The sequence below is a fragment of the Vigna radiata genome, chromosome 8, assembly GCF_000741045.1.
Source record: "Vigna radiata var. radiata cultivar VC1973A chromosome 8, Vradiata_ver6, whole genome shotgun sequence".
Classification (NCBI taxonomy): domain Eukaryota; kingdom Viridiplantae; phylum Streptophyta; class Magnoliopsida; order Fabales; family Fabaceae; genus Vigna; species Vigna radiata.
Genome location: NC_028358.1, coordinates 13,783,778 through 13,795,853, shown reverse-complemented (window position 1 = coordinate 13,795,853; position 12,076 = coordinate 13,783,778). Strand labels below are relative to the sequence as shown.

The 12,076-nt window shown below is 32.5% G+C and overlaps 1 protein-coding gene across 1 annotated transcript; it reads left to right on the top strand.

Annotated features, from left to right (window-relative positions):
• The first annotated feature begins 2,719 nt into the window (after nt 1-2,719).
• Nucleotides 2,720-7,408, top strand: LOC106772804 (threonine dehydratase biosynthetic, chloroplastic). The gene is made up of 9 exons (XM_014659397.2): nt 2,720-3,222; nt 3,794-3,973; nt 4,098-4,367; nt 4,458-4,664; nt 5,613-5,861; nt 5,937-6,007; nt 6,239-6,356; nt 6,595-6,729; nt 6,897-7,408. Exons 1-9 carry the CDS (start codon nt 2,785-2,787, stop codon nt 7,035-7,037), a joined length of 1,809 nt encoding a protein of 602 aa, XP_014514883.1. The 5' UTR covers nt 2,720-2,784; the 3' UTR covers nt 7,038-7,408.
• Nucleotides 7,409-12,076: the final 4,668 nt, after the last annotated feature.

Sequence of the window (12,076 nt, the reverse complement as noted above, 5' to 3'; positions counted from 1 at the left end):
GATGTCTAACTCTAACTTGATCCTGCAAGAATAGATGAAACCAAATCTTAGTACATTAAATACAACAAATTCAAACAATGAATAACAAAATCAAACAATTACACCATACTTACCACTTTATCAACCTCTATGTCCATGTCAATATACCCTACACATTTAAAAGAATACAATAAACATCATTGTATATGTGGAGTATTTAAGTCATTCATATAATCAGATTGTTCAGAACACCACCCTCTTTCAATCCAATTACAATTCAACAACATGTAACATATAACATCATGTAGAAGACATCAATTTCACAATCCTCCTTTCTACCAACACACTCAACTAATCCTCCTTCCTTCCATCCAATTCTTTTTCTTTTCTTTCCTTTTATGTCTCTCTAACCAGTCACAGGTTTCACAATCGTTTCTCTACCCTTCCAAGCCGAGAATCGACAAAGAAACATAAAATCATCAAGAAAAAAAAAATAACCTTCAACTACAACTACCAAATTGTCTAATTTATCATATTTGCACTAACACTGACACACATACTTCCAATATACACGAAAACAAAACCAATATACACGAAAACAAAACAAAACTAACCCCTAAATCCCCTAAGTAGCAAAGACGCAAAAAGGGAATAACCTTCAACTCCACGGCCACTAGTATTGGGAGCACCGTCGATTCAAACCAGCCACGACTCCGAACGGCGACGATGCCCAGCGGCGACAACTTCGACCACCCACCACTAAATCCCACTGCCGACGACTTCTACCGGCCACAACTTCCACAGTCCACAAATCCCAGCGGCCACCACTTCGACTGTCGCAGATCCCGAACTTTCACGAACAACCCAAATGCCACAACTCAACCCTAACCTCCTTTCTCTCTGAACATAAACGAAAAGAGGCAACTGCAATTTTCGAAATTTTTTCATTTCCCATTCCCATTTTACCCTCTAACACACCTCATCTATTGTTCAGAAAAGCTGACGTGGAGCGTGTCAAATGAATGTCACCTCCACGTTAGTGTGTCAATGTATTGGAGCTTTTTTTTTTTTATTATACTCATTCAAACAGAAACAATCATATTATACACATATAACAAAAAAAATTAATGATTGTATATTTACTTTGGATGCATCTAGTACACAATGAAGCAGCCGATATTGAAAATATGGATCCATTACATCAGTTAACCACTGGTATGTTCTGTTTCTTAAATTTAAATTGAATTAAAAATAGGTTTGTCATTGATTAAAAGCAGTTGCTGATAAGAAAGGCTACATGTTTGCATGATATATGTACTCAACTTTACTGCAGATGATCACCAAACTCATTGTAAAATTGCAAGAAGCAAACGAAAGTTGTTTCTCACTCAAAAGAATGACAGGTACAATAAATTTACATTAGAATTTTAATTATTTTATTGTCTAACATTTATATTTTTATAAAATCTACATTTTACATTTATATATACGATTTATCTTTTGTAGCTTTATATAGTCTAGTTTTCACATTTTTTCAATCATCTAACATTTGTAATTTTAGAAAGTTTATTTAATAATTTTTATATCATTCATCATTTCTATTATTAGAAAATCTATTATTTATACTTTTCTACTTTGTCTAATCCATAATTCATTTAACATTTAATTTGATTTCTTAATTTTGATTAACTCAATCTATATTTATTGTTTAAAATAATTATATACAATATATTTTGTTAAAAATAGATATAAATAACTTCAATACATTTTAATCATAAAAATAATTAAAATATTATTGTACGTGTAGGGGCAGGACAGTACGTGACAAGACCTCGAGGATTGGACGACACATCCGGTAAACATGCTCGGTATGGGTGCATTGCCCTCCCGCCAGTAACATGCTAACCTGTATCGGTCCAATTTTATCGGATGTCTCTGCAAGGACTTCCGTCCAACATGCCCGGCACGAGCATGATAACCTTATTTATATCGTTCCAATACCATTCTAGGCAGGCCGTCCGACTGCGGTCGTAGACCAGAGCATTAGAACAGGAATAATGTAAGACATGATTAAGGGTATTGGTCAACATTGGGCCGGGATTAAGATTTTGCTAATCACGGACGCATGACAAAAACTATAAATAAAGGTCAAATGTATGAGGTAATTGGTTCATATTTACTGCACATTTATTACTGCTCTCCTTTTATTCAGTAAACATGAGAGGTGGACGTCCAGGAGGACAAATTGTGTAGGTGACGATGTCAGTTCGACTCCACAACCGAAACAATTTTTATTTAATTCTATAAAATAAAATAATTATATTAAATTCAATTGTATTTTTATAATTTTAAATTAATTTAATAAATATACTATAATTTAAAAATTTTATGGATACAAATAATAGAATTTTATATGTAATTATCCGCTAAAATCACAACTGTACGAGATTATCGTTATATAAACATTCACATTTAGAAATAAATTTATTTAAAAAGAAATGCTAGTTATATTTTTTTTTTATCAATACTCATAAAAATTACTTGTAAAGAAAGTGTTACTTATATTTCTATATCATTAATGATTTTAGACACGTGAGATTCCAATCTTAATATATATATATATATATATATATATATATATATATATATATATATATATATATATATATATATATATATATATATATATATATATATATATATATATATATATATATATATATATATAGACACACATACATTATTTAACGACTTCGACTTCAACCTGAACAATTTGTTCTGCAGACCCAAGCCTACCTCACTGCCATGGATTCGTTGCGCGTCGCCACTACACCGCCACTTCTCCTCCGCCGACAGGCTCTCTACCAAATGGCACGCTGCCCACTCGCGGCACGTCCTAGCCCCAGGCCTTTGATCGCCGCCACGCTTTCCAAGCCGCCGGAGGTCGCGCGTTCTTCCTCCCCCGCTGCCGCCGTCGTTGAGGATACCCAGCTAGTGACTCCCCCGCGCCCCCGGGTCTCGCCGGATTCCCTCCAGTACCCACCGGGATACGTCGGTGCGGTTCCCCACCGGTCACGGTCCGACAGTGGTGGCGACGGCGTGATGAATGCGCTGGATTATTTGACGAGTATTCTCACTTCGAAGGTCTACGACGTAGCAATTGAGTCCCCTCTGCAATTGGCGCCAAAGCTTTCTGGGAAACTCGGGGTTAAGGTTTGGCTCAAGAGAGAGGATTTGCAACCCGTAAGTTTCCACCACCTTTGTTTCTTCTGGTTGATATCAATTTTTGATTTTTATGTGCAATGGGTGTTTAAATGCTTCATTACCTACCTAATATTGTTAAAAAAAGTCAGAGTTTTAACTTCCGAACTCACCGGATATCATCTCTGTCTTTTATTAATCGTGAAGATATAACTTCTAAGTTCACTATTTTGAAAATATCGTTACAATACTTTACTATACATGCCAACATGTGTTGGCAGTTTTAAGGAAAAAAAATTATTATTAATAAAATATTTCAGTGATGTAATTGGCTATAATTTTTGCTTGAGATGGAAGGAACTGTGGTTCAATCATAATTTTTTCGTACCCAAGTTCTTGGTTTTAAGTTTTAGTAGTGAAGGGCTTAAGGCATTTCCTGGATTTTGAAAAAAATGGAACATTAAGATATGCTATATGGTTCAGTGAAAGATGAGTGGACAACATACGAGCGTGTTTTTTTTATGGACAGATGTTAGTTGTTATTATTTTTTTTAGGGGGAGTTGAACCAGATTCGTGCGTGTTATTGAATAAGTATTTGAGATTGGGGTGTAGGTTTTCTCATTTAAGATTCGTGGAGCTTATAATATGATGGCAAAGCTTCCTAGGGAGTTGTTGGAAAAGGGAGTTATTTGCTCGTCTGCTGGGAATCATGCTCAAGGAGTTGCATTTTCTGCCAAGAGATTGAATTGCAGTGCGGTGATTGTTATGCCTGTTACCACCCCAGAAATCAAGGTGTGTTTTTGTTTATATATTTTCTTTTGCCTTCTTTCTTTTTTATTTGTGTCTTCGATTATATCCCAGGGAAGGAAAAATTTTTCAATTAAGTTATGCGCTTTTGTTTCTTGTAAATATGCAGTGGAAATCTGTGGAGGCGCTGGGTGCTAAGGTTGTGCTTGTGGGGGATTCATACGATGAAGCACAAGCATATGCTAAGAAGCAGGCGGTAGAGGAGGGTAGGACATTCATACCACCTTTTGATCATCCCGATGTCATCATGGGTCAGGGAACAGTTGGAATGGAAATTGTGCGCCAAATGCAGGGTCCAGTGCATGCAATCTTTGTTCCTGTGGGAGGGGGTGGTCTCATTGCTGGTATTGCTGCTTATGTGAAGAGGGTTAATCCAAAGGTTTACATGATCTTATGTTATTGGTTGTTGTGATTTTGTACGGCTTTCTTTATTAAGAGATGATTATTGATGGCTATTATGAATACTTAGGTGAGGATTATTGGGGTGGAGCCCTCTGATGCAAATGCAATGGCGTTGTCATTCCATCATGATCAGAGAGTGATTTTGGACCAGGTTGGAGGATTTGCAGATGGTGTAGCTGTTAAAGAGGTTGGTGAAGAAACTTTCCGAATATGCAAGGAGTTGGTAGACGGTGTTGTTCTTGTGAGCCGTGATTCAATTTGTGCGTCAATAAAGGTAACATTTTTTTTGCTTGTGAAGTTTACATTCTAAATCTCTGAAGCTTTATATACTTTCCAGATTTATACTTTTTACTTCATATATATATATATATATATATATATATATATATATATATATATATGTTTCTTTAGCATCTTTTGTGCATATTTTAGGAACTCTGTTTTCTCTTGTCAAATGAAGTAAATCTATACTCACTACTCATGAAAAGAGTAGAGATCGTTTGCTCAAGCTAATTGTTCCAATGACTGATGAGCCTGAGCCAACAAGTAATATCAAATTTTAAATTTGTAGCAGGAGGACTATGGTGTATATAATATCTAGGGGAACTAGAATATGTCGACAAACTATTTCTAGTTTTTGTGTAGTTAAAGAATTACCAATTTTTTTATTTATATATTTGGGATGTATTTTTTTTTTCTGTATCTTGGTTGAGGCTGGATGAAGGAGACTAGAGAGAATGTTGGTAGTAGTTGAATAACCTTTTGCGGAATTAGTTAAAATTAGAAGATTTAGTAGGGAGTCATGTGTTATATTTAGATGAGCTTGACTGTTGAATTCACCTGTACTTTTAGAGGATGTTCCTTTGTGGGAGTTCTATTAGTCCTGTTAAAAAGTGGACTTTAAGTTTAATTCAACTTCACAAAACCAACTTGTAACAATGACTCTAGTACCATGTTAAGAAGTGGTTTTTAAACCTAACTCAACTTCACAAAACCGGAAAACCATCTTGTAAGGTGAGATTTCCACCTACTTATATATTATAAATTGGCTTTATTTCTAGTTGATAAGAGATTTCCAATATGTCCAAATGTAACTCTTCTATTAGTATCATCAGAATTAGGGACTTAATTTTACATAGCCCTTTGCCTTGTACATTTAATGAAAACAGTGCATTTTTTGTATTAGACTTTTGGGATTTTACATGGATCAAACTTGTTGCAGGATATGTTTGAGGAGAAAAGGAACATATTGGAACCAGCAGGTGCACTTTCACTTGCTGGAGCTGAGGCATACTGCAGGTACAATGGGATCCAGGGTGAAAACATTGTAGTAATTACCAGTGGAGCAAACATGAATTTTGATAAACTTCGCGTTGTAACTGAACTCGCCAATGTTGGTCGTAAACAAGAGGCTGTGCTGGCCACTGTTATGCCTGAGGAACCTGGCAGTTTCAAACAATTTTGTCAATTGGTATGTCTGCTACTTTGGCAAACATTTCTTCTAGAATTTTTCTTCACATTCTTATTTTCTATCTTCGTCCGGCAGGTGGGGCAGGTGAACATCACAGAATTCAAATACAGATACAACTCTGATAAAAAGGCGGTTGTCCTATACAGGTGAGATCATAATTCCCTGATTTTTTTTCTTCATCCATTGTCAAACAATTTTTTATAGAGCAATATGTTCGCTGAATAATGACATCTCTCTGTCCAAATTTATTAGTTTTCATTGACTATAAAATTCTCTAGGGAACTATCTGTCATCATCTTTTTATTATTATTGATATATATCTCTATTAACAACTAGTATTATGTTAAGATAACCCATAACATATTGTAAATGTGCAGCGTTGGGGTTCACACAGTCTCCGAACTAAGAGCAATGCAGGAGAGGATGGAATCTTCTCAACTCCAAACTTACAACCTCACAGAAAGTGACTTGGTGAAAGACCACTTGCGTTACCTGGTATGTTGGCCTCACAAATTTCTTTCATAATGAAAGTTATGTGTGTAACATTATTATTGTTAGGTATATTGTATTTTCTGATGATCCCTGTCCAAATTAAGCTTAGATGTTGAAAATGAAGTAACATCACACAGCTAAGCTGCCCCTATTAATTTGTTTATCTCTCACTAACAGTTGAATGACTGAATCTGTGTTTGTATTGTTGAACTAAGTTAATGGTGTTTTGAACAAATTTCAGATGGGAGGCAGATCAGATGTTCAGAATGAGGTTCTTTGTCGTTTTACATTTCCAGAAAGACCCGGTGCCTTGATGAAATTTTTAGACTCCTTCAGTCCACGTTGGAATATTAGTTTATTCCATTACCGAGGGGAGGTGGGAAGTTATTTTATTTTCTATTCCTTTAGTCAAACACACAGCATCATGAAGTTATTATGAATGTTGAAAAAAAAAAAGAAAAAAGAAAACTTAAAAGCAGTTCATTAGGTCATTTTGGTGTTGTTCTTTGATCTTAATTAGAGTTTCACTTTGGTAACCAACAGGGTGAAACTGGAGCAAATGTTCTAGTTGGAATACAGGTACCCAAAAGTGAGATGGATGAATTCCATGACCGTGCCCACAGACTTGGATATGATTATCAAGTGGTGAACAATGATGGTGACTTCCAGCTTCTAATGCACTGATCATGGTTTTAAGCACTTGTCATTACTGTCCATTTTAGTGGACAACATGGCCATATATAATATTTTCATCAGTAGCCTCTACAAGTTCAAAAGAAGTGGCTCTTCAGACATGTCATCGGTTGATTCGAGGAAGTAGCTCTTGTTACCTAGTGCGGTATCCTGTTGCAGTTTTTATAATGTGTAGTTTTATTTTATGTTTATTTTGGAAAGCATTGGCGTCCTATAATATTGTTGACTGATCTTTTTCTTTTCTTTTCCTGTAATATAAGCTTCTTCCAAAGTGTTGTTTGCTAAACTCAGCAGCCTGAATATGTTTGAAAAACCTTAACTTTTCGTCTTGCATTAATGGAACAACAATGATGAAGGAACAACCTTCACAGGTGCCAATGCTGAAACCATGGTATGAAAAGAATTTAACACCTTGCTATTTCTGTGAACAAACATTTCTATTCCGAAGCAGTCTTTTCAGATAAAAAAAATTGAACATATTCTTCCAAAATCACGAATCCGAAACATTGTTTGCACCTCCGACTACTATTCTAGATTTTCTTTTCTGGAACTTTCCTCCAACACTCCTGAAAACACAAATCAAGAAGCATATTTTTGAATTCCGGTAACAAGAACTTCACCATTTTGAAAAACCACCCAGAGCTCCACCACCCCTTAGACCTTACTGCCTCCTAAACATCACCACAAACTCCACCGCCCCTTGCCGGAATAATTCTCTTCTAACTTCCATGAAAGACACCGTTTTCTAATAACAATGTTAACCGTAACAATCCAAATATAATACAGAAAATCTCTTTAGGTTATCACAAAATATTAAAGCATAATAAAAGTTTAAACAAGACTAATTATAAATTGGACCATCTTCCGAAATAAATTCATATAACAAATATGTTTTAAAATAATTTTTTTAAAATAATTAGATATTACTAATAATATACAAGAGTGACAACTCACTAGTCCGTCCTCTCATAGATTACAATTGTTAGACATTTTTTATTGTGATGAGTCATCCTGACCAAAACTATGTGTTTTTTATTTCTTAGGATGGGTAATAATTTTTATTATCATTAATTTTTCTTGCACATTTTAATTCTTAGGATTTTTATTATGTGTTTTTTAAATACTCAAATTTTTATTAAATAATCTTGAAAATAAAAGTATTTGATTTTTATTTGTAGAATATTTTCTAGGTAAATAGAAATCTCACAAGATTAAAGAAGATATATGGGATTAATATTCGATTACAATTCATTTAAGTACATCCGGTTAATTTTGTTTAATTTGTCCCGCGAGTTATGGTCAAGTCGTTACTCTATTTTATTTTGTGAGTATACATTGCAAGACTTATTAAATAGATGAGTCATAGACTGAAAATGTATCTTTTGGGAGAGTAGAGAACTAACCCTAATGTCTTGTTTACTTGAATGGATTTGGGAAAGAGTAATTGAATGAATTTCAGAGGATTTAAAGGTAATTTTTGTTGTTGTTTATTTGAGTGGGTTTGGAGGTAAGTGAGAGTGGATTTGGAAGTAAAGTTTGTGAGAATTAGTGTAGGATTTGATTTATGTGACAGATTAAAAAAATTTATTTCCAAATTCATTCAAATAAACAACAAAAAATTTATCTTCAAATCCTCTCAAATTCATTCAATCACTCTCTCTCAAATCCATCCAAGTGAGCAGAGCCTAAGGGAGAAATGAGATAGGCACATAGACACTCGTTATCTGCATTATTGTCATCATATTTCCTTTTTGTAGTGCTCAAAATGTCTAGGAGTAACTAACTCCCTTATTAATTGGGATTAGATATAATGTACCTTTACTCTTTGTGATTTCTATTATTTAATATACTTCTTTTACATTATTCTTGTATTATGTTCTTGTTATTAATTGTATGACTATTGATTGCTTATCTGATGGTATCTGATAATTCAGAAATAACTTAGATCCTTGATTAGGATAGAACAAATTTTGCTTTTAGACATAGAGTTTTTATCAATTAGTCATTTTAAACTTCTGAATTTTATGCAAACTTTTGATAAATCTATATAAGCGATTGGAGTTGACTTGTCTATAAGGAATTAGGATTTATTAGCATGTGTGTCCACGTTAGAATAAAAATTAGAAGTATATTATTCAGTGTTTTCACATTGAATTGAACATGAAACCCAACCTTAGTAAAGTCTTAAATTTAATTCTTTTCTAGAATTTCGAATTATCTTATTAAAATTCATTCATTTCATTATTTCAAAGTATTTTAGCCTTAATCAGTAAATAATGATAATTTGGTTAAACAAACATATTTTTCTTGGAAAAACTATATCTAAACTTTCTATTTTATTACTTGTAATTTGTTTTCTTCACCAAATATTTAAGGAAATATATGTTTATCTAAAATTTGCCAACAAACTTATGTTCTTACTAATCTTTTAGACTGGATGAACAATATTGTAAAAAAAAATAAAAAAACTTAATAACATTCTTCTGTATTATTATTCTTTAATTATTAATTCATTTTAGCTTATAAAATCAAACTCGGACTCAAAAGTTTCCTATATTCTTTAAGAAAAAGATGCAAGAGTTTATGTATGATAAAACAAAATAAAAACTTAATACAATGCATATATAACATAATAATAACAACTTTTTGGTTTAGGTAATAATATAAATAGAATTAATTTATTTGTAATTTATTTTGTTACTCTCTCATAACTAGTTTATAAAACAATAATAAGAATGCTTAAATTTGAAGAAATAAATGTTTATCACTTTAGTCTAAATTTGACCTAATTAAGAGACCGCTTCAAACATTATTTATATCTATAATATTATTGATAATGGTTGTTACTGAAATGATCAAAATAATATTACTTGGAACAATTTCAGTATTATTAAGAAAATAGACAAAAATATTAGTATGGGTAAAAATAATCCAAAAATGTATTCTAATAATAAGTGTTTGATTTATGTAATTTTCCATATATTTTTTACACTTAAATTGCATGAAAATTTCTTTTTAGAACATAGTTCTTTAGTTTCTTTTTAGATTCTCTTCTTTGTACTTTCAATAAAACTCTCTAAAGAGACATAAAAGATGCATAACAACTCCAAAAGTTTGTAATGTTATATACTATCATGAGTGGCTCAAATTTGCACTCCTTAGTTGTTTAAAACTTCTTTTAAAAATATTTTTATGATTATTTGAATTGTTTTTTACATTAATTATTTTGAAGAGAATATATAACCCGACTAATAGTTTAATTCACAAATATTAAAATTTAAAAACTCTATAAATATACACCATTGCTAACTTTCATTTATAATTAAAAAAGTTACTTAAATCATAATATCAACATGTATTTTATATTGGGTGTGTCGGAATACACTTCAAAAAGATTAAGGGGAGTTGTCCCATTTAAAATATTATAACATTCGTACATTTTGGAGATAAAACTTCACACAACTTAAAAATTTAAATATGCTTCTTGAACTTTATGATCGCACGATTGTGTCTATACAAAGATTAGATGATCATATCAATAATATGCGGTTTAACTATTATGAAATTATTATTAATAATAATTAGCTTAAAGTAAAATATGATTATTATTAATTAAATTATGATTAAACTCTAGTTAATCCAAAACTTAGTTTGGACTAAACAGAAATTTAAGATGAATGGTGATAAAGACAAAAATGTTGACATTGAAACAGGCACTAAGACATATTACACAATAAAACAGATATCTTCGATATCATAATCAGAGGATAAATTATAATGAATTTAGATTACGATTAATGATTAACCAGACGTAATTATTAAATTTAATTCATACCTTTTGCGTTTATTATTGAATATATACATGCTGCTAAGTAATCAACCCATGATACTAACTTAGATATTTTATGTTTCCACTACTTTTTATTGTTTTAATTTGTGTGTAGTATGATATTGGGCCGAACGGTTAGTATCCAAGATTAGTTGGTTCATCCAGATTTAGTGCTTGCGATACCAAGATAAATGACATTGGGCCGCAATTGGGCCAGCACTTAAGTGATTGGGCTAGTAGTCCAACAAAGAATAAAATAATCGACAATATCTAGTTAAAGATATTTATAAAGTCGTTTATGTTCAACAAACCGGATTTCCAGATAAACTGTTTAAAGTAAGTTTGTTTTTATTTTATTGGGCTTAAAGCAAATTAAGTCCGTAAGATAAACCTATAAATATAGAGCTGAGGCTAAAAGCCTGGTACGTTCTACTGACATTCTACTCACACTCTACTCACTGATATCTAGAAATCATTCAATTAAGAACTGAGGTTCATGCATCACACGTCTAACTTGGACGTCGGAGTGCCATTGCAGGTACCTCCCCCCTCGGTCAAAGATCAAACTCCATCAAACGATCAAGGCTGAAGGAGAGCGAGCTGTCCAGACGATAGGAAAGCGAGCAATTCAGGTGATCAAGGAGTCAAAGACGCGTCCGCCAGGTCAGTCTCTCGGTCCCACAAATTTTATACCGAAACAATTTGTTTTTTATTTTCACAGTTAGATTTACTAATAAATAGTTAACATTTATTTAAATGAACTCTCATATTAATTTTAACCAAGGGAATCCAAATTCAGTTACAAAAGCAAATAAATTACCAGCTTACCTCCTTCATTTTATGTTTTTTACTTGTTGTAGGATGCAAAATAATTAAACATAGAGTTATCAAAATGGGTCATAACCCGCGGGTCGGATTGGGTTTGAAAAAATTGTATTTTTTTATGGGGGTTAGATTTTAACTCGGCTCATTTAAACCTGACTCATCTCGCTTAAACCCGTGGTGGGCTGGGTTGGCCCACCAACCCACCTACCTAATTTTATTTTATGAAAATTTAATTTTAATTTTATAAAAAAAAATATTTATTACTTTTTTTTGCTTGAAAAAATTATTTAAGTTCTCTATTTTAAAAATTAATTAAACATCCATGTTGGAAGTGAAATTTATTTAGATTTGAAATATAAACAATTTGTAATTTTTT